Consider the following 25,295-nt stretch of genomic DNA (forward strand, 5'->3'; position numbering starts at 1 on the left):
GAATCCCAGCCCCCTCCCCAACTTCCAGACCGCCTCTGAGAACCGCCTGTTCCTCCCTCAGGCTAATCCTGCGTGATGATCCGCACCCCCGGGTCCCCGTTTTTAACTGCAGACCCTTTATGCCCAGCAAAGTCTGACATCTGCCCCGTTGGCAGTTCCCTCCCTTTGCTGGCCCATAGTCGGAGAGGTCCCTGGCTGCCTCTGGGCAGGGACGGGCCACCAAAGGCCTTTCTCGTTTTCCAGCCAAAGTGTCAGTTCGAGGTGCTGTCTCGTGCCTCACCTGCTCTGGCTGGGTCACCAGCATGAGGCAGGACCTCTCCTCTGGGGCTGCCTGCCAAGGTTGCGCCCCAGGCCTCGCCCTCCCCATCATGCCCTGTAGCCTTTGAATAGCGGGAACCCCTCAGGCTCATCCTCACCAGTCCCCCTCGTGACCTCCACCTGCGTTGCCTAGTCCGATGGCCCTTGGCCACACATGGCTACTGAGCGCTTTAAATGCGACTAGTCTTCCAAAAAAATAAATAAATAAAACTAAATGCAACTAGTCCAAACTGAGAGATGCTCTAAATGTAACCTCCACGCCAGTTTTTTTTTTTTTTTAGTTGAGTGTAATTGACGTATAACATTTGTTTCAGGGGTACAACATGATAACTTGGTATTTGTATATATTTGGGTTTTTTAGTGTTTATTTTATTTACTTTGAGAGACAGGGAGAGAGAGAATCCTAAGCGGGCTCCGCATTGTCAGCACAGAGGCTGACACGGATCTCGAACTCACAAACCGCGAAATCGTGACCCGAGCCGAAATCAAGAGCCGGATGCCTAACTGGCTGAGCCACCCAGGAGCCCCCGTATTTGTATATATTGTGAAATGATCACCACAATAAGTCCGGGTAACATCCATCACCAGATATAGTTACAACCATTTTTCTTGGGATGAGAACTTTTAAGATCTGCTCTCTTAGCCATTCTCAGATATATAATACAGCATTTTTGAACGTTTATTTATTTTTGAGCAAGAGACGGACAGAGCATGATCAGGGGAGGGGCAGAGAGAGAGGGAGACACAGACTCTGAAACAGGCTCCAGGCTCTGAGCGGTCAGCACAGAGCCTGATGCGGGACTCGAACTCACCAGCCGTGAGACCATGACGTGAGCGGAAGTCGGCCGTTTTAACGACTGAGCCACCCAGGCGTCCCTATAATATGACTTTGTTAGCTACAGTCTCCATTCTGCACGTTACAGCCACGGGGCTGATTTATCTTATAACTGTAAGTTTATACCTTTTGACCACCTTTCCCGTTCCACCCACCCTGCAACCCCCAACCCATTCCCTGTATCTGCGAGTTGGGGGTTATTTATTTATTTATTTATTAGATTTCACATATAAGTGAGGTCATACAGTATTTGTCTTTCTCTGTCTGACTTATTACACTAAACATGATACCCTCAAGGTCCATATGTTATTGTAAATGGCAGAAATTCTTTCTTATGGCCAAATAACATTCCATTGTATGTATGTATATATTTTTTTCTTTGTCCCTTCATCGTTGGTGGATACTCAGGTTGCTTCCATGTTCTAGCGATTGTAAATAATGCTTCAATGAACATGGGGTGCAGATGTCTTTTTTTTTAATTTTTTGAAATGTTTACTTATTTTTGAGAGGAAGAGAGAGAGAGAGAGAGAGAGAGAGAGAGAGAGACTCTTAAGCAGGCTCCACGCTGTCAGCACAGAGCCCGACACAGGGCTCGATCTCACGAACCACGAGATCATGACCTGATCTGAGACCAAGGGTCAGATGCCCAACCAGCTGAGCCACCCGGGCGCCCAACAGATGTCCTTTACAATTAACATCTTTGTTTCCTTCGGATACACACCCAGAAGTGGAATTGAGTTGTACACCCCAGTTTCAAGACTTAGAAAAAAAAATAATGTAAAATATAGAGATACAGCGTATCATTAAACTCTATTTTTACTTCCTTTTTCTTTATTTTATGGGGCTATTAGAAAATCTAAAATCAGGGGCAGGTTCTGGCCTTAATGTCTGCAGCTGGGTCTCTCCGATGAGCGGGGATAGATCAGGCCGGGGGAAGGGGTGTTTCGTTCCGCCTTGTTGTGGATTCTCTCCAGAAGTGCCTACACTCGAACCCAACCTCCCAGCCAGCATTCTGTTCCCTCCCAAACCTCACTTGGGTCCATATGAGAAATCCAGGCTCCCCTGCCCGTGTAACCTTGACCTTATTTTAACCCACGGGATTAGCTGAAAGGAGCCATACCCACAGGGAGGTGGAAATGACAGACAGCAGGGGACCCAGGCAGTAGGAGGGGGCACAGCAGGGCTCGTGGGTCCCACTAACACCAAGCTGTCCCCAGGCTAGCTCTGCAGCAAATGCTCTCTCTTTCTCTATCTCTTTCTCTCCCTCTGGTTCCAGGTCCCACACAGACAGTGCATCCTATAGTCAATAGATAAAAGGACCATGTGTAGACAAGGAGAAAATAGAAACCACACCCGGACTCTGGGGGTCGGTTCACGTCAGCAGCCTCTGCCCGTATCTCCTGGAGGGCACAACTGTGCTTTTATCCCACTCTTGGACGACAGGGGAGACAGAAATGGGTCCATCCTCAAACGACCTTCAGGAACAGCCAGACCAGAGGGGGCATAAGAGGAAGCACCAAGCCCAACCAAGAAGGCTCCCACCAAGGACCCTCAGAGAGGCTGGGGGCAGGGATGCAGAGGGCACAGACCCGCAGGGACAGAAGCTGAGACTAGGGGGCCTTCCCAACAAAGGCCCAACGTCCAGCCTTCCAGGACAAGTCTCGGAGCTAGGGTCCAGCTCTAGCGCCAGAAGGGAGGCCTGCCAAGAGGAAGGAGAGCATCACTCGACTCTCTAGTTGAGCTGGGTCATGCAAGGCCTTGAAGGCCATACTCAGAAGTCTGGACTTTCTCCGGAAGGCGGCTGAGGGTTTCTGAGCAAAGCAATGAGAGGCTCAGAGCTGTGTGGGGCTGGCTGCTCTGGCCTTTCTAAACTGGGTGCACGTGGAAGACAGATAGAGGGGACCTGTCAGTGCCCCCCCTCCCCGCCCCGGGATGCCCAGCAGCGAGCGGGCAGGTGAGGCTTGTCAATGTTAACAGCCAAGCCAAGCTCACCCAGGACGCAGCACACTATGCAGCCCCCTGTGGACAGTGCTACGTTCATGACCTTATTTAATCTATGCAGCTATGCGGGGAGGTGGGCACAGAGCAACTGAGGACTGCTAGGTTTCTTGAATGTATGCGTGAATGAACGAACGAATGTTGGCTAATAACTGTAACCCCCAGTCCTTACATTATGTACTAGATGCATTGGGCTAAATTGCACCGATGGGTTTGATTCTGGATCGAAGCCCCTTTCGAGGCATACGGAGCCTCGTTGGATACATTATTGGACCTGCTATAAGTGAGCACCGGATGCTAAGAAGAAGGGGGCCCCGGGTAGGGGTGACGCACAGGGCCTGGCCCTGCGGGGAGAGGTGTGGCCCAGCAGCCCCAAGTCTATCCCTGCAAGCGCCCCTCCACACCTCTCCTGGATCTCAGGCAGCAAGCACTCTCCTGCTGGCTCCAGCCTCTCTCCAGTCCTGGAATTAATAAAGACTCTGAACAGACTGCGGTTTGCAAGTCTGAAAGCCGGTTCCTGCCCACGTCACTGCCCTGAGAAGAGTGGGGCCCATCTCCTCCCCAGCACCCCCTCCCTTCCCCCTTCCCAGGAGTTGGGGGGGGCACGCAGATGCACCCCATAGACTCCCCTACCCACGTGCTAGCTCATCCTGGGCACTGAGCCTCAAGACCCCGGCCCCGGAGCAGCCCCTACCCCCACCAGCAAAGGCTAGTTCGGGCTCCTGACCTCTTTCAGCTACCCCAAAGTATCCCCAAACAACATGCACTGGAAGTAAGAGCCTTGTACACTTACTGGGTAGACGGCTTCAAGCCAGTTCTCCTCATGCACCCACCTTCTTCCAAACTCCGGGCGCAGCTGCTGTCTGAGACCAGGGAGAGGTAGGGATGGCCCAGGGTCCCGAGGTGGCCCAGCAGACAGCCAAACCTAACAGTCACCCTAAACACAGCAGTGGGCTTGCAGCATGAGCGATACCAAGAGTAACACTAGAGTGGTGGTTCCTGCAGCAAACGAGGAGAGAGCATTTGGGATCTGGCAGGCACGGCACAGAAATATATGACCACATTTTATTTATCTTTGCAATAACCTTCCTAGGCAGGGATATTTATCACCCTCTGACGGATGACGAATCTGAAGATCTGTGAAGAGGCTACCCCAGTAGAAAGTGCTAGAGTTGGAAGTTAGCGGTAGGTTCGCCCGAGGCCAGTGCGTGGCCTTACGAGACCTCCAGGCTGCCATGGTGCTCCTGGCTGGAGGTGGGGTCCTTTGGCTCTTTTGCTCAGAGCTGGGGTGGCCTCTCCCCCTCACTCCCCATCTGGGAACAGGGGAAAGCTCACAGAACTTGTGGCCTCGACTTTTTCCCCTCGGAGGCTCTGATGAAGGCAAGCGTCAGTTTCCCTCTTCACCCGAGCTCCCAAATTTATCCCCCACTTTCAGAGGCTGGGGAGGCATGACCTACCCCACCCCAGAAAAATCCCCGAGGTCCTCATCCTGTGTCAGGCAGGCTGGGACCACCTGAGTCCTTCTGGAAATGCTGGTCGCGGCTGTTTTGGCGCAGGGCTGCCCCCTCCTGGCCACCAGAGGAATGTCAGCCCCCCGGGCGTTCTCCTCGGGGCCTGGGGAGAGCAGGCAGTCTGGGGACTCTGAGTCTGGTCTGCATGCTAACAGCGCTCAGCGTTGAGACAGATAGGGGCTGGGTGATAAAAGGGGGGCTGGGCCACCTGTCAGTGTGGGTGAGGTCCCCAACTCCCCGGTCCCCCATAGAGCACCTGGGGACCCTGCCTGAACTTCACCAGACACCATGGCCTACACAGGCCTGCGTGTGGGACTGCGACTTGATCTGTGACGAATGGAATCCCTGTGGTGTGTCAGGATCCCCCACATGTCCCTCAGATGTCCCAGGGGACAACACCAGCATGGTCTTCGTTCCCGGGCGGCCATTCCCCTGGTGCAGCCCGTCTGCTCTCGTAGATACGGATCCCGGACCTGCGCAGCACCCCTTCCCCAGCGGCCAGGCAGGGGAGTGTGCCCTTACCCAATAAGAGTGGAGCCCTATAATGTGTCAGGGTCCTCCTTCCTTTCCCCAGATGCCCCGGGGGACAGCGATCTCACCTTCCAGGCCATTGTGCTCATAGCCCCTCAACCTCTGGAGTCCTGGGCCCCAGGCCTCGGACCCCAGACCTGCCCAACACCCCACCTCCCCAGCTTTGGGCAGGGACCGTCTCTGACCAGACCTGGGGGTGTTGAGGGGAGTCTGGAGGGCCAGGGTGGAGACAGAGGCGCGGGACAGCTGGCCTGTGTCCCCACACTGGGCCCGGGGCCCAGCCGGAGGGGCGGGGGCCTGGCCACTCGGGCCTTGGCTGGGGCCGGATTTTTGGCTGGGCTGCAGGGCCCTCCCTCCCGCTTCCTCTCCCGAGGGCTGTCCTGGCAGAGGCCCCCCTCGCACTTTCTGGCGGGAACAGGGCCAGCAGTGAGGGAACAGCTACAGAGGGAAAGCAGGAGAGAGATGAAGGAACTCTGTGTGTGTGTGTGTGTGTGTGTGTGTGTGTGTGTGCGCGTGAGTGTGTTTTAAGGAAAAAAGCCCACAGTCCAGTCCAGTCAGACCCAGCCTGGGAGGCTTGTGAGCCGGGCCTTTCGTAATTGCCCCCCTCCCCGCGGCCCCCTCCCCCAGGCCTCCCCCTTCTCCCGCCCTCCCGCCCGCCCTCTCTCCCTCCCTCCTTCCCTCTCAGCCGACGAGGCAGCAATTACGCTTTGGGGATAAAACGAGGCGCAGAGAGCGGGCTGGGGCATTTCTCCCCGAGATGGCGGGTCTGAGAACTGCAGCCCTGCGGCCCGGAGTCCTCCTGCTCCTGCTGTCCATCGTCCACCCCTCGCAGCCTGGAGGTAGGCCTCACCCTGCCCCCCGGGGCTCGCCGGGGCAGCCCGAGGGCCTCCCGGCCAGGTGGCCGGACTGACAGACCAGAGGGCGCCCTTCACCCCGCCGTCCTCCAGGGGGTCCCTCAGCCACTGGATCCTCAGAACGGCCCCTCCCGGGAGCCAGCCCGTGCAGAGGAGGAACCTGTCACACAGACACCCCGAGACTCAGGATGGTCCCAACCGTGTCCAGGTTCTGCCGCTCCGACAGGGCTGGGGACCCCCCTGCTCTGTCCTGGGAGCTCCGCCAGTGTGGGGGGTGGGGGGGGGTGGGGGGGTCTGGAGCACACACTGGGGAAGGGCCAGTGGGGGGTCCCGGTGGGTCGTGGGGCACTGGCGGTTTGCACACCTGTGAACCCAGCGGGGGTGCGCACATGCCCTGAGGGCAGGGGACCTGGGTTGGAGGCCAGCTCAGCCACGGTGAGCTGTGTGACCTCAACAGGTTCCTTGTCCCCTGGGAAGCCAGGACCCCCCTCTGAGGAAGGTCAGAGTCAAGTTGATTACGGGGCTGTGGGTTGGAAAGCCTCTGCTGTGGTCTGTCCCTGGTGAGGAGGGCTGGGACATCTGAGCATCTGTGTGTGTGTGTGTGTGTGTGTGTGTGTGTGTGTGTGTGTGTTGAGGTGAGGGTTGAAGGGTATGTGACAGTGCCTGTTAGCATGTGCAAAAGTCTGCCACCTGACAGGCATGTACACGTGGGAAATATGGTCTCCAGGTGTGGATTGTCACTGTGCATGTGACTCTGTGTGTGTGTGTGTGTGTGTGTGTGTGTGTGTGTGTGGTACAGAACACAAATGAGGATCAGGGAAGCTGGGGAAGGTATTCACCTGGCAGAGGGAGGGTGGCCAGTAGCAGAGGCTAGAGGGGACCTCGGAGCAGTCCTGTACGTGCTCTCTGTTGCAGGCCACAAGAGTGCCCTCTGTGGGGCCACTGCACACCTCGAAGGACCCTGGGAATGGCTCCCAGGGGGCCCCCGAAGGTGCTTCTGGCCACAGGAAGAGAGGAGGGCAGACACTTGAGCCATGTGGTGGGGTGGCCTGGGTGGGGTCCGCTTTCCGTGGGAGTCCTCCTCGCCTTAGGAACCAGACCCTCAGTGGGGCCGGTGTCGGGGGGCACAGGATGGAACAGGGCCAGGCCAGAGGGCCGGAGTAAGGGGCTGGGGCTGCAGGAACTGTTTCCGTGAGATTGACCGGCCAGACAGGACCCCAGAGAGCAGAGGCTTCCTGCACAGAGGTCAGCTCCCAGGCCTGGATTGGGGGGCGGGCAGGGGGGAACACGCACACCATCGGTTGGGCCCCGCAGGGGGAGCGAGACAATCCCAGAGGACCAGCCACCCCAGCGCCGAGAGCAGCAGCTCTGGGCCCTCCTGAGCCTCCTCCCGGCTCCTGCAGGTGTGGCCCCCGAACACCCGTCTCTCCAGACAGTTCCACCAGCTGTGTAGCGTGGCAATTAATCCCCTCAAAAACCCTAAGAGTTGAGCCTACGACCTTCTTTTACAAATAGGGAAATGGGAGCTCAGACAGCCAAAGGCAGCTCTGAGGGGGTTAACACTGGCCAAAGGGGGTTAACACCAGCCAGTTCTCTGCCAAAGGGTGACGGGTGGATGCAGGGCACCGGGCGACGCTTGGGAAAGCCCACGCCCGAGACTGAGTCCTCTAGAGTGGGCACACCCTAGAGCAGGTGCCCTCAGTGACACTACCAAGCCTCGACCGCCCTGCTTCTTTTCTTGCACATAAGTCTCAGCTCTGGTCCACGTGGTAGACCAGCTGGGTCCCAGGAAGGAGGACGTGAATCCATGCCATCTGTTGGGGGTTTTGCCCAGGGACTACCAAAATCTAAAGAGGTCGGGGTGTGGAAAGGGGTGTGGAAAGAGCCATACGTCTACACACACACACAGAACCGCCCTCCTGGCTCTCCTGGGGAGCCCAGCTTCCCCCCGCCCTCCATTGAGAGGATATCACCCCCACGAGTTCCCCAGCCCCCAAAGAACCATATTGTCAGTGGAGGGGGCTCCCCAGAAAAACTGGTGGCAAGGGGTGTCTAGACCCACTCAGGATAGCTCCAAAGTAGCTTTGAGGACCAGCTGTCCCAAACCCCTATGCCATTTATAAACGGAGAGAGAGAGGGAGGAATTAAATCAGACAGAGTTCTGTCTCCCAGGACCCAGAAATAATATCAGCCTTTTCTTTTTCTGATTTCGGAACTAAGGATGATTTAGTACAGGGCTTGTCAGCCCCTGGCTGAATATTAGACTTAACTGGGGAACTTTAAACAATTCGAATGCCAGGGTCCCACCCAAGAATTCCTGCTTTCTTTGGTCTGAGGAGGAAACTGGACGTGGAGGTTTTGTAAAAACTGTCCAGGTAACTCCGATGAGCCTCTGGGGCCAAGGACCTCTGGCTGAGCTACTCCTGCTCTCCGCATTTGCTGGGGCCAAGGCAGGAGGTCAGACGTGCCCAGGGAAGGGAGGGGACAGAGTCCCACACTAGAGGACGGATTGTTTTTGAAAAGCCCTTGGCAGGCTTTCTCCACGCAAACAATAAACAGCTTCGTGCGGACTGATCCGCTCCCCTGCCAGCCCCCTGGACTTGGGCTTGGCAGAGCCCCTTGCCAAGGCCTGCTGGCCCCATGCTCATTCCGGAACAGCCTTCTCCACATCTCTGAACCTGAAGCCCGGGGGCCCAGGCAGAAGGCCCTGCGTGTGACTGGGGTCAGCTGTGGGTCCCGGGCCAGGCGCCTCATCTCCCTGGCGCTTGATTTCCCTGGCTGTAAAAACATTCCTGCTGCATTTATCTCCTAGGCACAGTGGGAGGCGTCAGCCACGGAACATCTGCAAACATCAAATAAGGGCACTGTGGGGATGCGAATTGCTAAAACGATAGATCTTCGTGTTCGGACGCACTTATTCGGGCTGATTGACTTTTATAATCAGTGCCCGGTTTTAAGGTTTAACTTTCCCTCTCGCTACTCACCCCCACGTTCTGTCTCCTGGGCACAGCAGGGGTGAGTGATGGAGGAAGCAGCTAGGAACGGGGCGGGGAAGGCCCGGAAGAGTCCCAGGAAATCCAGGAAGGCTTCATAGCAGAAGAGGCCTTTGAGTTAGACCTTGAAAGAAAGGTCAGTGTTTGAGGGGCTGACTGTGGATGAGAGATGAGCCTGGGCCCAGGGTGCCCTGAGAGGCAGAATTGGAGAGACGGAGGGGCAAATCCTATCTCAGCAGAAAGAAGACCTCTCTGCAGGTAGGGCTGACGGTGTCGGGAGGGGGTGACTTTCCTGTCACTGGAGGCGTGTGAGCAGAAGCCCGGGAGGCGGGGGAGGGAGGGATGTTTGCGGAAGGAGTTTCCACCCAGGCCAAGAAGACTGTTACGATCTCGGAGAGTCTAGGATCCGGATTCTAAGACGCAAGAGACAAGTTCCACCCTGGGCTAGCCCGCGAAACAAGCCAAACCCACATAAAACAAGACAAGCATATGCTCCAAGCCAGCTGCTTTGGGCCAGCTGAGCAGTGAGAGCCACAGGCCCAGAGAAGGCAGGAAGGGAAGAATTTGAGCTCAGTCTTGGAGGAAGGGCAGGACTGGGGAGCAGAGAGGCATCCTGGCAGGAGGATGCGCTCTCGCCAAGGAGGTAAGAAGGAGGGTGACCAGCTGGAGCACGAAATGAGGCCACTGCCTTTTTGAAGGCCCCTGACCGACTCCTGTCGTCATCTGTTCTCACCTCCCCTGCACTTGCCCGGAGCGGGCAGGGCGGGGATCCTTCGCACCCCCCTGAACCTTCTCTATTTCCTCAGCTCAAAATGACGGTCCAAATCTCTAGCCCCTTCCAGGCCGTCGTGGTCCAGGCACAGAGCTTGGCGCTGTTGGGATCTGAATCCTGGGGGTGGGGGATGGGGGAGAACTGGGGAGGGCCAGGAGGGCTGCAGGGAGACGGGCAGGTGCTGGGGAGAGAGGAGGCAGAGGATGGGAGGGGGAGCAGATCCTGGGCAGAGGAAGTAGGGGTTCAGCCGGGACGAGGTAGGGAGGCTCCCGGGCTGGTTGGGGATGGAATAGGCTGGACTGAAACCCACAGGCAGCATCCTCCCCTCAACCTAATTCCCCCATGCTTTATTAAATACCTACTGCATACCTGGCCACAGGCCAGGTACGGTGCAGCAAAGCAGAGACAAAGGCTGACCATCTTTTCCTTTTTTTTTTTTTTGCAATTAATGTAGCCCAGAGCCAGGGCAGGACACGTCTCTTATTTGAACCACTTGACATTTGACAATTTGACAATTTGCAACAGCCTTGCAGGGCAGAGGTTATCAGCCCCTCATTTCTTTAAAGGAAACTCGGGCTCAGAGGGGTTAAGTGACTGGCCCAAGGGCACACAGACGGGAAGCAGTGGCACAGCCCGAGGCCAGATGGGTCTGTCCCGAGCCCCGTGCTCTGTCCGCCACCCCCCACCCCCACGCTGCTCCTGCCCTCTGTCCTGGAGCTGGAGCGCAAAGAGGTAGGGAGAGAGGCACGGTCAGGAGGGAGAGACAAGGAGAGAAAGGGGAGGAGGGGGAGGGGTGTGGCTCTGGGGCTTCGGCACCTATGACCATGACAGTCTGGCATTCCCCACCCTGCTGGGCTGTCGCTGGGGGTGACGGGGCTGCAGGGCCAACAAGCCCCGCGTGCAGCATCGTCAGGCCACGGAGGCCAGACATCTGCCGTGAGGCCTCTGGACACACCGTCCCCCGACCCCGCCCGTGCCCCTTTCAGTAGGGTGGTGCCGGCGCCCCGGCTGGGGCATCGGCCAGGCAGCTCACGAAGCTGAGGCCACTGTGGTGGTGGAGTCAGGGCCCGGTCTGCCCCGGGATCGTCTGTTGCCATGACCACGCTCGGGCCCGGTCTGGGGCCCAGCGCCACGGCATTCCCCAGCGAGAGCTTCGCGGGTCCGTGGGGAGTGAACTCGTGATCTTGGCCGGGCAGACAGCCCCTGGCCTGGCCGGTGAATTAACTTTTCCTTAGGAAACTATTCACTTTGCTCATTCATGGTGTCCCCCTCTGGGCCCCGGCGCCTCCCAAGACAGCCCGGTGTCAGACGGCCAGAACCCCACCCAGCCGTCGCTGCCCAGTGGCTGAGGACGCTGACCTCACGCCATCCTATCAGTGTGGGAATGGCTGCCTTTTTGCTAGCAGCAGCCACATCTCCTTAGGGCTCACTGTCGTAGCCCAGCCTGCCCTCCCACAGCTCTGGGCCCTGCTCAAGCTGCTTACGGCTGGAGAGGGTTGACCGCCCAGCAGAAGGCGGACAGCCCCCCGCCCCGGGCCGGACCCTCTCTGGGGGCGGAGGGGAGAAGAAGCAGGTGACCCCGTGCAAAACACCGTGCTCAGAGGGAAGGCCTGGCTTTAAGCCCAGACGCCACTCTTCCCAGCTGTGTGTCCCTGGGCGCACCTCTTAACCTCTCTGAGCCCGATTTCACATCTGTTGAAATGAAAATCGTAATCTCTGCCCTTCCAACCTCCCGGGGGCCATTCTGAGAAGCATGAATGAGAAAATGCTTTGTAAACATAAATTGCTTCGGCCAGCATATCTTTCTTTGTAGATGTGCAACATCATCATTATCATCTGCATTATTATTGTTACTGTGCTTTCATTGGCTCTGGCTGATGGAGGGTTCTACCTACTCACTTCCAGGGGTCCCAGGGGCTGTTCCCGGAGGAGTTCCCGGAGGCGTCTTCTACCCAGGTAACGTACAGGAGACTTCCGTGCGCTCGGGGAAGGCAAGGTCCTGATTAGTTCGTAAGAAACGCACGGTGTGACAATGTGGAAGGGGAGACATTGGCACGCCTAGCAAAGTGGACCCACAAGCCCCTCCTACTTTTTTTTTTTTTTTAAGAGGTTTATACTTTTATTTTTTTTTTTTAATTTTTTAACGTTTATTTATTTTGGGGACAGAGAGAGACAGAGCATGAACGGGGGAGGGGCAGAGAGAGAGGGAGACACAGAATCGGAAACAGGCTCCAGGCTCCGAGCCGTCAGCCCAGAGCCCGACGCGGGGCTCGAACTCACGGACCGTGAGATCGTGACCTGAGCTGAAGTCGGACGTCCAACCGACTGAGCCACCCAGGCGCCCCCCCCCGCTACTTTCAAAAGCAGTCTGCGTGACACTTTCACAAGCACTCAGAGCATAAATTTTCTGGAAGTTGAAAGACGATGCTTGCGAGGCTGTAGGAAAGTGGGCGCCTTCAGGCACCCCTGCCTTTCAAACCCTTAACCCCGGTCTTGGGAATCCACGCAAGGGAAATAACTGAAAAGCAGCGAGAGATCCCGAAGAAGGTCCATCGGAGGGTTATCTGCAAAGACGTAAAACCATAAGCCCACCTGACTGAAGGGAGTGATCAAGGACACTCTGAAATAACACCCAGCTACTCAAAAGTATGAGTGCGCTACCTGCACAACCGTACGGCAAAATGTTCTTCAAGTGCAAACAACAGAAAAGCAGCGTTGGAGACTGGGAACGCCCCCAAAAGATAATGAGCAGAATGTGTTGCAGCTGTGGCATGGGGTTGGGGGGGGTGAGGGGGCGCGTTTTCTTTTAATTTGGAAAAAGGCATCATGCTTTAAAGTAGATTGAAAAACCGAAGGTAACGCTTTCAATACTGAAAAAGTAATTTGAGAGGCGCTTCTGGGAGGTGCACGCCTGGAGGTGTAGGAAGAGAGGTGCCGGAAAGGATGGGGAAGCCCAGTACCCTTCCCCCACACCTTGCCCTCTTCCATCTCGCTGTTCCTGGGTTACGTCCTTTTATAATAAACTAGAGATCTAGTGGGGAAAAAAAAAAAAAAGGCAGTTGAGTGCTCAGAACTGCTATGAAGGTGAGGGCAGCCGCGGACACTCCCAGACACTGGCGGGCACCAGGCTGTTGGCCCAGTGGGGAACTGAGGCTCACGGAGCTTAAGGCTGGCCTGCCATCGTGTGGCTAGGCAGCGAGGGACTTGACTGTGGGTCAGTGGGCAGCTTTCTGGCTGGCTAAAAAGAGAGCGCTCCATGAGTGAGAATGCCGTTGGCATTCTGATGGTTCGTTCTGTCTCTCTCTCTCTCTCTCTCTCTCTCTCCCCCTCTCAATGCAGGGGCTGGTCTCGGAGGTCTGGGAGGAGGAGGTAAGCTCAGAAACCAAACTTGGTTCTCACTGATGGGGTCTGGCTGTGACTCTGGCCCAACCGGGTCCCCAGGCCCCAGAACCCCAGAAGGCCTCAGCATCAAGGGCCCCTCAGTTTATGGACGGAGTGTCCAGTGTTGGGAGAGAGAGCCCACCAGCCTCCCGGGCCCCTCCCCTGCCCTCTTTCCTGTTTCTTTTGATCTTCCGTAACACCCCTGCAAGGCCTACCGGGTGGGTATCACCTTTCCCTTCTGGGGCTGAGAAACTGAGTCTGAGAGAGGGTACGCCATGAATCCGGTGAGCTTCCTACCCACACATCCAGACACCGGGCTCCCAGCAGCTCCCTGTCCAAAGGGTGGGGGGACCATCCCCTGGCAGCCCTTCTAGAACCCGGGGAGTGAGAAGCCCCAGTGCCCCGGGGAAGATAAACAGTAGATAAATGGTGGCGTGGGGCTCTCTATACATTATCACCTCTTCCCTCTGCAGCTCTGGGGCCAGGAGGCAAACCACCCAAGCCAGGTAAGACCCGAGGCCTTGGGGCATGGCGAGAGGGCTGGGAGCACGGGAGGGGAGGGCCCACAGAGTGGTGGACCCAGTGAGGCGGGAGGGAGATAAGCAGGCTGGGGCCAGACCCCCGGGGCTTCTAAGGAGCAGGCGGCTGGCGGCCGCTCGAGGTCTCCCCCGTGTGAGGAGTGCCTCGCATCTACCAGGCAAAACGCCTGTGTGCCCAGCTGCCTGGAGAGTCCCCTCGGCACAGGGTCTCAGAAACAGCCCCAGGGGCAAAGGTAGGGACTGATGTTCCCTGGGCCACCAAGCCTGTGAATGTCAGTCTGGCGCTCAGATACAAATGGTAGGCTCCAGACTCCATCTGGATGGTCCCCTGACCCCAGACGGAGCTTTCTCTAACGCCAGGCCAAGACCCTAGACATTTCTGACCTCCGTGACAATCGGAGTCCTTATCTGACCACAGGCTGAACCCTGACCCGAGACCGAGGTCTGGGCTTAACCCCAGACCGAACCCCGACCCTAAGCCCCAGATGAGCTCCCTTCCCGACCAGGCCCCTTCCGGCGGTGTCTAGACCTTGGAGGTTTCCAGTAAGAGGATCTGGTCGGATCTGTCCAGGCATTGCCCGGGGGGCCCGGATCTGCCACCGAGGTCCACCGTCAGCTCAAACAATACACCCCCAGGAAAGGGGGAGGGAGGGTCCCTCCGGGAAGCCCTTAGACAAGGAGCAGGTGGAGGAAGCGGTGTCTCAGTCCAGATTTGTGGCGCCGTCGGCATGAGATTCTCCACATGTGGCCTTGGCGCCCCCGGCTCCGCGTCTCCCTGGCTCTGAAGCCGGAGGCTCCGGGACAGTTTGGATGTCCAACGACTCTTACGAAATCCTGATGCTCAATGATCCAAGTGCAAATGAATCTACGGGACCCAGATCCCTCTTCCCTGCAAGCCCATCTGGGTTGTGAAATTCCAGGGCCGGGCCAGGCGAGAGAGAGGCAGGACAGCAGGAATCTTGGGCAAGGGGTGTCCTGGGGTCTGGAAGGGTCTGCGAGTCCGGGAGACTTTGTGCTTCGCTGCTTATCCGGCCAGAACCCGTGTCCTGTCTCCCTTGGAGGGGCGACCCTCACAGGGTCTCCGGTGGCAGAGAGGACACAAAGGCGTGGACGCAGGACTTGGCTCAGCCCGGAAAACCCAAGCAGTGGGGGTCGTGACAGCAAAGCTGGAGGGGCATGGGGGATGGGCTGACCCCAGTGTCAGCACGACCAGAGGGAAGACAGGGGGGGCTGCATACAGGGTCCCATAATGGATGGGCGCTGGAGTGAGGCATGGATGAGACTTAGTGGGGACTCTGAAAGAACTTCCAGCTCAGGGCAAAGGAGTAAGACCAAAAGGGGAGTCAGGATATCTCCCTCTGACGAGAAGGGGCTGGGGGACACCCACTGGGTGCCCCGGCAGGTTGCACACACTAGGTGCTTTCTGCTCACCAGCCCACTGGCCCCAGGAAGGTCGGGGACACACTGGCCATTCTATAGTCTCCGAGAGGTGAGGTGACTTGCTTCCTCACACACAGAGTAGGTGGGGGCAGCAGAGTTTGAGGCCGGGGCTCTTGGACTCTGGAAGAGACAGGGTTGGGCCGGCCAGGCCCCTTGGCTGCCGGCTACGGTCAGCTCCTCACCAATTTCCTCCTTTCCAGGGGCCGGACTCCTGGGGGCGTTTGGACCAGGTGAGTCTACAGGAAGGAGGGCCAGCAGGGGTGGGGCTGGTCGTGCTGAGGTGGCCCTGGGATCAGGCAGCTGGGGGGGGAGCCTGGGAAAAGGACAGATGGCTGCCCAGAGGTTGCCAGGCCACCCTCACAGGCCCCAGCTCCTTCCCACTTCCTGTTGGGTCCCCATCTTCTCTTCCCAGCCCTTCTGTGGTCAGGAAAAGCCTGAGCATGTTCCCTGCCCTATTGGAGCTCAGGAAACGGGCCCAGCTTGAGAGAGGCCCCTGACAGACCTGGGGAGGGGCAGGGCCTGCAGTCCTGGGAAGTGAACCCAGAACACCCCAGGCCCGCCCTGACCCACACCGCACCTGCCCGGAAGGGAGAGGGGCCGCAGTTAGAGACCCACCTTACAGAGGGGTCGGCTGGGTCTCAGGCACGGTCAGCTCACACAAGGAGGAGATGGGGGAAAGGGGAGACCACACCCCATGAAAGCCAGGTAGACCCTCCGGGGCTCAGCAGCCCCCCATGTCTGGGGTCTGTCCCCAGAGAAGGCTGCCCCTGGGCTCAGGATAGCCAAGACTGGAGCTTGCAGGAAAGATTCTCACAGAATTGGAAACAAACCTGGCACGGTTGTGAACTCCAACCTGATTGCCCATCGGTCCTGGCCAAAGCCATGGAATGTCTCCTGGAGGGGGAGAAGGACCAATTGGGCCCAGATGTGGGAAGGAGAGAGCCAAAGGGACCCATTCGGCTTCTCATAAACATTTTAGCATCCGTCTACAAGCAAGGAGGCTCCTGGACAGCAGGGGCGGCTGGATGGACAGATATACAGATGGTGGGAGACAGAAGGGGTTCCAGATACAGGGCAGGAAGATTGGGCTGAGCCAGGGGACTCCCTGCAAGGAAGCAGTACAGGCCTGGGGTCGGGAGCTGATGGTAGGAACAGAGCAGGGCCTGGCCCGGGTGGGGTCCTGCTGGCAGACTGCTCAGCCCCAGCCCCCCCCCCCCGGCCCAAAAGCCCTGCTGGGCGCCCCTTTATCTGGCAGGCCTTTTAGGGGAAGCACGGTGTGGCTTAGGGGTGTTATGGGGGGTCAGTACAATCGTGCCTACATGGCACATAGTAGCTGGTCACTGAATGGTAGCTGCCATTTTATCAGGATCGGTCCCCAAGTCCCAACGCTTGGTACTTGCCATGGGGGACCTGTCATAAGCCCTGCTTGGGTCCAGCTTAGGGGCCTGAGCGCCCCACACTGACCACAGCACTGCCTGGTTCCCAATCACCCTCCACGAGACCCTTCCCACGCCGGGCCCGGGAATGCCCGCACACCAGCGTCTCCTCTCCTCACCTCGCTCTGTCTCCTTCTCCCCCTGCAAGGGCTGGTGGGCTTGTGGGAGCTGGCCCCCGGGGCAGGTGAGCGTTGACATCCAGGCAATGTGCGCATCTGGGGGCCAGAGCCAAGCCCAGGGCGTCTGTTCGGCGTGGAGGGCCGTTGGGGTCCAGGGACGCAGGCCAGGCCTATCCTGGGTGCTAGCATGGGGGGGGAGGGTGAGACCACCTGTGCTGAGCGTCTGTCCAGGGCACGAGTGGGTCACAGCTGGGTGCTGGGTGAGAGCAGGACAGAAGCCCCAGGGGCCAATGGAGCCCAGAGGAGTCGTTCAACTCGGAAGGGCTCCAGGAAGGCTTTCTGGAGGAGGGGAGGATGGCGGTTTGACCCAAAAAGATCCCCATAATTTCGCAAGGCTGAGCAGAGCAGCCTGGGCATATCTTGTTCTCCGACGCCGAACCTGGTCCTGGCCCAGGGGCCACCGCTTGGCGTGAAAGTCCTGCAGAGAGCAGAAAACCGCCTCAAATGTGCCTCCCAGGAGGGACAGGGCCCGGTGCGCCGGGGCTCAGGGCCTCACCAGGTCCTCCCCTCGGCAGGGCTCGGGGCCTTTCCTGCAGGCACCTACCCGGGGGCTCTGGTGCCCGGCGGAGTGGCAGGAGCTGCCGCGGCCTATAAAGCAGCTGCCAAGGCTGGTGAGTGTCACTCCTGGGGACGCGCCTCAGGCCCTGTGGCCTCTGTGGGCTCACAAGTTTGCAAAGCACCTTTCCTGGAAGGCAGGCGGGAGGGCGGAATTCTCACCTCCAATCCACTGGGGCTCGGGGAGGCAGCCGGCTGTGCCCAAGGTCCCAAGTGAGGCGGAGGCAGGGCCAGACCGTAATGGGGGGCGTTCCGCTGGCAGCCCGGGGCCCTCCCGCGTCCCACTATTCCTTGCATGACCCCTTGCCTCCCCCTGTCCCGGCTCCGTAGGTGCTGGGCTTGGCGGCGTCGGTGGCATCGGCGGGGTCGGCGGCTTAGGAGTGTCTACAGGTATGGCGGTGAGCCCTGAGTCGGCCAGGTGAGGGCCGCAGGCCTGGGGGGAGCCCACTGTGATGTGGCCCCTCCCATGCCAGGTGCAGTGGTGCCTCAGCCCGGAGCCGGAGTCGGAGTCGGAGTCGGAGGGAAGCCTGGGAAAGTGCCCGGTCAGTGTGCTGTCCCCGGGGCTGTCCCTGGGGGGGCAGAGGGCGGGGAGGGCAGAGGCCCCCACCTGCACACCGCACAGGAAGGGCCGCAGTAGGTGGGGAAACCAGCTAGGCCCGCGTCTGGTGCCTCGTCCGAAACCTGGGAGACGGGCCCTGGCCCGCCTTCCGGGCCGTTCTTCCAGCTCTTAGAGCAGGAGACCTCAGAGACAGGCTCTGTGGCAGGCATTCAGATGACAGCTGGGGCACCGGGGCTCAGGAGGGACAGTCAGCTCAGAAGGGCCTGTCACGGCAGAGCAGGGCTGAGCCCCAGGCACTCGGACTCCCCATCTGGTGCTCGTTCCTCTGCCCCAAGCCCTTGAGGAAGTGACTTCAGGTTGAACAAAAGGCTGCCTGAGTCCACACAGCAGGGAGGGAACATCTGGAAGCTGTTAGCCCGGAGGTGGGCTGAGCCGGCCATGTAAACAGGCTCCAGGAGACAAGATGAATCCACACGCAGAAGGGTTTGCGGATGATTTCCGAAACTCGTGGGAGAGCTGCGGCCGCTGCACATGTGTCCCTGGCTATGCCCTCTGGGCCCTGGGAGGCTGGTCCCGGAGCCCCGGAGCCGCTTGGGAGAGAAGGAGCGGGGAGGGGTCCCCAGAGGCCAGGCTGCTGCTCATGGCCCAAACCTTCCCTTCTGGCCGCAGGTGTGGGCCTGCCAGGTGTCTACCCAGGTGGAGTGCTCCCAGGCACAGGTGAGGGCAAGACGAAGAAAGGGACCCTAGAGCAAGGAGAGCAGCCTCTGGCAGCCTCCCAGGTGGCCCGTCACCTCCCCACAAGCCAGGGCCACCGGCTGGGCCCGGACCAGCCCTGTCTCCCTAAGCGTCAAAGCTCAGGCCTGGCCATCTTTCCCCACAAAGTCTGGTCAGCGTCACACACACCCCCCCACCCCGCCCCAAACCCTGACCCTCGGCCCAAACCCAGACCCTCGTCACGGCCCGAGAAGGGCCCCCCGAGGACACACCAAGTCCCAGTGTGGCCAGCTGTTTCCCAAAAGCTGTGAGTCACCAGGGGGCCCGCCCAGCACATCCGCCCCGCCGGAGACCCCTCAGAGCTGCCCTCTCGCCCTCCTTTCCCTGCCAGGGCCTGGCCACCCCACCCAACATGTGACCTCCTGAATTCCCCCAAAAGCCCAAATTCAGCCTGCTCGGAGGGATTTGCTGACAGAGTGGCCCTCCCCCTGTCCCTCCGGCTGAGGTGGCCCAGCCCCAGTGGAGACATGAGTGGTAGAACCACCAGATGCTGGCAAACAGAGAGTTCCCAGCCACGGCAGATGGCCACTTCCTGTTTGGTGTGGCCGCACCTCCAGCGAGAGCCCCCGAGGGGCGCAGGCTTGCTGCCTCGAGCAGGGTTTAACTCTCTGCCTTCTCTGGGGACGATGTGCTGCTTGGCTGGAAATTAACTCCAATAACTGAGGCGCGGGCTCAAGAGGCTAGGAAATGGGGTGCAAACTCAGGTCTTCTGACCTTGGGTCAGACGGGGAAGGAGAGTCACCACCCCCACGTGCCCCTATCACCACCTGAGCCGTGCCTGTCGCTGACAGTCAGCACAGAAGGTCAGCTGTGTGCCCCGAGGGAGGTGTGGGTGTCTGCGAGGCCTGCCTTCCCACCCTCACCGCCAGCTCCCTCCCTTTGCCCCCATAGGAGCTCGGTTCCCGGGTGTGGGGGTGCTCCCCGGGGTTCCCACCGGAACAGGAGTCAAGGCCAAGACCCCAGGTATGCGGCCAGCGGTCTGGGAGCCCATGGTGGGAATCTCCACCCACCCTCAGGCCTCTCCGGCCAGGAGTGGGGGTGGGGAGGGGGACCCTGGGCTCAGGGCCCTCTGGACGGGCACCTCCTGGGCTCCAGTCCTGGTACAACTGGCCAAGATGGGTAGCACTCCTCTCAGAAATCCCACAGTGTGTGTGAGGGCAGCCTGGAACGGGGGATCTGGGCAGAACTGGCCGTGCTCTGGTCAGCCCGCCCCTCAGTGCCTCCTGGCCCCGGTTACTGGTCCCCATGGCGTCAGGGCCCCAGTGACGGCTCCTTGTCATTGGTCGTTGCAGGCGGAGGCGGAGCTTTTGCTGGAATCCCAGGTGAGGCCAAACTGGGTGTCCCCAGGTGGGCGGGCAGGCCAGCAGAGGAACCAGCCAGGCAGGGAGGGGCGGGGCCACCCAGAATCCCCTGGAGGCCTGTCCACTTTCCCTCATGCCTCCTGCCCCAGGCCTCGGACGGACTTCGGCACAGCACGCTGCTCCCCCCACCCAACCCCTCCGTCCAAGCAGCAGCCAGATGAGCCCAGAAACCCCACCAGTCTGTGCCAAATGCTGTGAGAGCTGCAGGCCCCAACTCATGGCTCGAGCCCCAGGAGGGAGAGCGCCCGGCAGTTTCCCGGGAGGAAGTGACCCAGCACTGAGCCGACCACTGATCAGCTGCTCCCACGGAGCAGAAAGTCAAGTGTGAGGCTGAGGGCTGAGCAGGCCTGCTGGCCCACATTGCTGGGACCTGAGTCTGCTCTCCTTGTTCCCGCAGGAGTTGGACCCTTTGGGGGCCAGCAGCCTGGAGTCCCGCTGGGGTACCCCATCAAGGCTCCCAAGCTGCCAGGTAAGTCAGAAGGACGATTCAAGAGGTGCCACTCACTGGGCCTCACTCACATGCACACATATGTTTACACACGTGCACACGTGGGCACAGGTACAGAGACCCATAGCCCTGATGGGAAGCGATCTGTGTTGATGGAAAGAAACACCCTCCGATGGAAAGACGCCTCCGATGTCAGCCCCCACCCCCGCAATCAGCTCAGACAATGAGATGGTTCCTGTTGGGAGGTTACTAATCAGGAAGATACTAGGATTCTAAGGCCATGGCAGGCCCTGGATCTGTGGGGGGAGCGCTGTTCCATCATTCCCTGGAGCAGGGATCCCTTTCCCTCCTCCAGCGAGGGCATCTGCACTCCCGAGAGCCTCTGCGCAGGACCTTTGGTGCGCGTAGGGAGGTCTCAGGCCTCAGTACCTGTGGGGGTAGGTCCGTCTACCCAGGCAGTGGGGGCCCAGCACAGGACTGCCATGGAGCAGCCCCTAAGCCCACCCTGCCCTCTCTTCAGGTGGCTACGGACTGCCCTACAGCACTGGGAAACTGCCCTATGGTGAGTAAGACCCTCCTAAACGGATGGGCTTGTAGTGCTTTCCAGCCGCAGGGTCTTAGCAAGGACCTATTCCACTAGGAGAGCAGCCACCTGGGGATGGAACAAAGTCTTGGAAAGGGAATTCCCTAACAAGGGAACACAGATCTTGGACTCAGGCAGCCTGGTTCTCAATTCTGGTCCTCACACTTAGCCCCAGGCCTTGGGTAAACCAGTTTCTTCCCTGAGCCTCAGTATTTTCATCTGTAAAACGGGAAGAAGCAACCCACACGCATTTGAATCTGTTTTAACTCTGGCTGGGAGTGATAGGGTGGAGACTCCGGGCAGCCTGACCCCTGAAGGGCAGGGCAGGGCAGGGAGGGCAGCCACAGTGAGATCTGTACAGATGCCCACTGAGCCTCTCTGTTTCACAGGCTATGGGCCAGGAGGAGTGGCTGGCGCTGCGGGCAAGGCTGGGTACCCAACAGGGACAGGTAAGGAATCTCACCCAACTGTCAGCTCAAGGGGCACTAGTCACCCAGGCTCCAGAGCCGCAGGGCTGGCCAGGGTCTCTCGAGAATGCAGGCCAGCCCACCGTGCATCCAGACCCCAGTCTGAGCCTGGAGAAGATTCTCAGGTGGGGGCAGTTCCGTCAGCCTCTGCTTGCTGTGAAGTCCCTCACCCACACCCACACATGAAAGGATTGGCTCTCGTGGGGCTGGAACGGGTGGGCTCAGAGACACAAGGGCAGTTTTCAGAGTCTCTCTCTCCTTCCCCTTCCCTAGGGGTTGGCCCTCAGGCTGCAGCAGCGGCAGCTAAAGCAGCTAAGTTTGGTGAGTGCCCCTGGCAGCCCCCAGCCCCCAGCCGTCCAGCCCCCCAGCCCTATTATCACTGGGAGCCTGCCTCACAGAGAACAAACAAAGGCAGCCTCTGACCCACCATTTATCCAGTGTTTTCAATATCATCCATTCTCCCATCCATCCATCCATCCATCAATCCTTCCTTCTTTCCATCACTCCATCCTTCCATCTATCCATTCTTCCTTCCATCCCTTCATCCATCCATTATCCATTCATCCCTCCTTCCATCTATCCATTCCTCCTCCCATCTACCCATCAATCCTTCCTTCTTCCCATCCCTTCATCCATCCACCCATCCATCCATCCATCCATCCCCCATCTGTCTCCCCTCCATTCCTCACTCCATCCCTCCCTCCTTCATCTATCCATCCCTCCCTGTCTCCACCAATCCCTTCCTTCTCCCATCCCTCCATCCTGCATCTCTCCATCCATCCATCCACCCATCCATCCATCCCTCCCTCTCCCCTTCTCTCCCTCCCTCCATCTATTTCAGAGACCAGGGTCAACTAAGAGCCCTGCTGGAAAATGCAGGCACTGTGGTGGGAGTCAAGAAGAGGGAGACATTATATCTACCTGGGGAAAATCAGGAAGGCTTCTCAGGGAAAATCATGTGTGATTCTGGAGTTTACCATGTGGTGAATATAGGAAGGAGAAGCCCAGGCAGAGGGGATGGGTTTCTATGGTGGTTGGAATGATCATTTTGGGTGGTGCATACTTGAGCATTTAAACAATGTTGTTGTTCACTATCAAGTTAATGTGTGCTATACAACGTCCAACCCGCTCAAGTCAGTGATGCTTTGACTAGCAAAGGTGGCAAGGCCTTCCCTGCGCCCGTGTAGTGGGCAGAGTGAACATTTATGCCCCTGCCCCAGATCATCCCCCAGTTCAGAATCAGTCTACTGGGACTGAAGCCCTTGGCTTCATCTCTAGTTCCCGGGGGAGCCCTTCCTGTACCGAGATGGGACAGAGGACATCTCCCCACTGGCCCAAGGTGGGAGGATGGGGGGGAGGGGCAGAGTACTGAGCGGGAGGCCTGCTCCCTGGAGGCCCCGCAGGCCCTCCCTCTAGGCCCCCAAGGCTGGAGGGGATGGCTGGAATGTGGGAGCAGGAGAGTGGGACAGAGGGGGGCTGCCAGAGCCAGGCAGCCAGGCGCTTGGATTACAAACTTGGCCGAGGCTTTGGAACACAGGGAGAGGAAGCCTTGAACATTCCTACAGGGGCCCCTCTGGCCCGGGGAGCGGCCGCTTGTGGTTTCTCAGTATGTGGCAGTGATCAGGATGGGATTTGTCTGAAAACATACAAGTCCCTTAATGAGCGTGTTGAAATGGACACTTTGGGGGTGAGTCAAGGAACAGTCGGGTGGGGGCCTTCTCCAGCAGGCCCATCCGGAGATGCCTGGGCCTCGTTCCCAGTGGAGATTGTGCTGGTTAAAATGCCGGCATCCAAGGAGCCTTCCTGCCGGGGCCTCCCGGGGGCGGGGCCCTGGGAGCCACATCACTGTCCCCATCCCGGCAGGTGCTGGAGCCGGGGTTCTCCCTGGTGTTGGAGGTGGCGGCATTCCTGGTGCGGCCGGCGCAATTCCTGGGATTGGAGGCATCGCAGGTAGCGTCTGTACCGCTGGGGGGTGGGGGTGTCCTTGAGAGGGTCCCCGGGAAAGGGCCTCACCCTCTGTGACTGTCTCTCAGGGGCAGGGACTCCTGCTGCTGCTGCTGCTGCTGCTGCTGCTGCTAAAGCCGCCGCTAAGGCAGCTAAATTCGGTGAGTGCCCTGAGCAGGCCCGGGGCCCCAGCCTGCCCCCAGACCCTCCATCTGCATGGGCCTTGCACAGCCCAGCCCTACAAGACCTCCATCCATCTATGGCAGCCTCTAGCCCCCACCCCCGCCCCCGCCCCAAACATGCGATGGCCCTACCTCCTTGCCTTTGCCTGTTCTGGCCACTCTGCCCAGAAGGCCATTACTTTCCACTGATTGGCCCAGCTGGTGGCGGGTGAGGGGGCTCCCACGGAGCCTCTGGCTTCTCCCTTCCTACCTTCAGGGCTGCCCGCACCTGCCGCACCCACTGCCTGGGCGCCCAGCGGAGAGACCTGACTTTACTTTAGACACAGATCGGGCTCTTCCCGTCCACCGATCCAAACCCGCAGAGCTCTGTGCAGGTTCCGTCTGCCTCCCCTTCTCTCCGATGGGTTGGATCCACGCAGGGGCAAGGCCAGCCTGCCTGGGATCTGCACTCAGGACCTGCCTCTCCCACAGATCACCAGAGCCATGCCCTTGGGGGCCCTCTGAGATTCCCACAGGGTCCGGCCAGGAAAACAATCTTTTCCTCCCACAGGAGCTGCCGGAGCTGTGGTGCCTGGTGGGCCAGGCTTTGTCCCGGGAGTTGGAGTCCCAGGTGTTGGGGTCCCAGGTGTTGGCGTTCCAGGTGTTGGGGTCCCAGGTGTTGGCGTTCCAGGTGTTGGCGTTCCAGGTGTTGGAGTTCCAGGTGTTGGGGTCCCAGGTGTTGGAGTCCCAGGTGTTGGAGTCCCAGGTACTGGGGGCCCGGGGAATTGTGGGTTGACTAGGTGAGCTGGGCTGTGTGTGCGTGCATATGCGCGCGGGTAAGAGAGAAATATTGAAACTGTTGCTAAGACTTTCAGATTCCCCCCAATACCTCACGCATCTATCCTCTTCTCTTCATACGACTGCCCATGCCTCACCTTCTCCTCCTTGGGCTGTAACAACCTCCTAATTAGTCACTGCCAGCGTCATCTTCTCTAATTCATCCTCTGGCTGTCAGTGTGCTCCTGGAGGCAGTGGCCATTTCTTTTTCATCTCTGTGTTCCCAGCCCTTAGCTGAATAAGTGCTCAGTAAATGGTGGGTAAGTGGATGGATGGATGGATGGATGGATGGATGGATGGATGGACAGACACTTGGGTATGTAGGTGAATGGCAAGTGAGTAGGTGAGTAGACAAGTTGATGGATGAGGGAACGGGTAGATGAAGGGACAGAACAAGGATATGTAGATATATGGATGACTAGACACATGGGTAAAATGATGGATGGATAGATGACGCAGGGATGGAAGGACAGATGGAAGGGCAGATGGGGCCCTAGATAAGTGGCTAGAAAGATGGATGGCTGGATAGATGGGTGCCTGGATCATGCATGATGGATGGATAAGCACATGGTTCAGTGAGCAAATGACTAGATGGGTGTGTGGAAGGCAAATGCAAAATGAATGATTGGATGGATAGATGAATGGCCAGATAGGCAGATGAGTGAATAAGTGGATGGATAGGTAGGTGCACAGAAGGACAGAGAGATAAGTCGTTGAGCGGGTGGACTGAAGTCCAAGGATAGCCAAACAAATGGACAGACACGTGGGTAGGTCGATGGGTGGACGAACGGGTGGTTAAGTAGACAGATGGTCAGAGGA

The 25,295-nt window shown here is 58.7% G+C and overlaps 1 protein-coding gene across 6 annotated transcripts in view; it reads left to right on the forward strand.

The window, feature by feature from the left end:
* Positions 1-5,861: 5,861 nt before the first annotated feature.
* The window catches only part of ELN (elastin), a 31,523-nt gene continuing 12,089 nt past the window's right edge, over positions 5,862-25,295 (forward strand). For 3 of the 6 annotated variants that reach the window (XM_042921951.1, XM_042921954.1, XM_042921952.1), the window contains exons 1-18: positions 5,862-6,032; positions 11,718-11,768; positions 13,152-13,181; positions 13,667-13,699; positions 15,373-15,402; positions 17,303-17,398; positions 17,673-17,732; positions 17,816-17,884; positions 18,571-18,618; positions 19,567-19,638; positions 19,968-19,997; positions 20,434-20,505; positions 21,005-21,046; positions 21,457-21,516; positions 21,808-21,855; positions 23,398-23,484; positions 23,568-23,639; positions 24,211-24,405. In XM_042921951.1, the coding sequence (XP_042777885.1) occupies positions 5,951-6,032; positions 11,718-11,768; positions 13,152-13,181; positions 13,667-13,699; positions 15,373-15,402; positions 17,303-17,398; positions 17,673-17,732; positions 17,816-17,884; positions 18,571-18,618; positions 19,567-19,638; positions 19,968-19,997; positions 20,434-20,505; positions 21,005-21,046; positions 21,457-21,516; positions 21,808-21,855; positions 23,398-23,484; positions 23,568-23,639; positions 24,211-24,405 (1,177 nt within the window). In that variant the 5' untranslated portion in view covers positions 5,862-5,950. The remainder of the gene's footprint in view (positions 6,033-11,717; positions 11,769-13,151; positions 13,182-13,666; positions 13,700-15,372; positions 15,403-17,302; positions 17,399-17,672; positions 17,733-17,815; positions 17,885-18,570; positions 18,619-19,566; positions 19,639-19,967; positions 19,998-20,433; positions 20,506-21,004; positions 21,047-21,456; positions 21,517-21,807; positions 21,856-23,397; positions 23,485-23,567; positions 23,640-24,210; positions 24,406-25,295) is intronic. The other 3 variants (XM_042921953.1, XM_042921955.1, XM_042921956.1) reach the window with 3 other exon arrangements.

This window comes from Panthera leo, chromosome E3 (genome assembly GCF_018350215.1).
Source record: "Panthera leo isolate Ple1 chromosome E3, P.leo_Ple1_pat1.1, whole genome shotgun sequence".
NCBI classification, from domain to species: Eukaryota; Metazoa; Chordata; class Mammalia; order Carnivora; family Felidae; genus Panthera; species Panthera leo.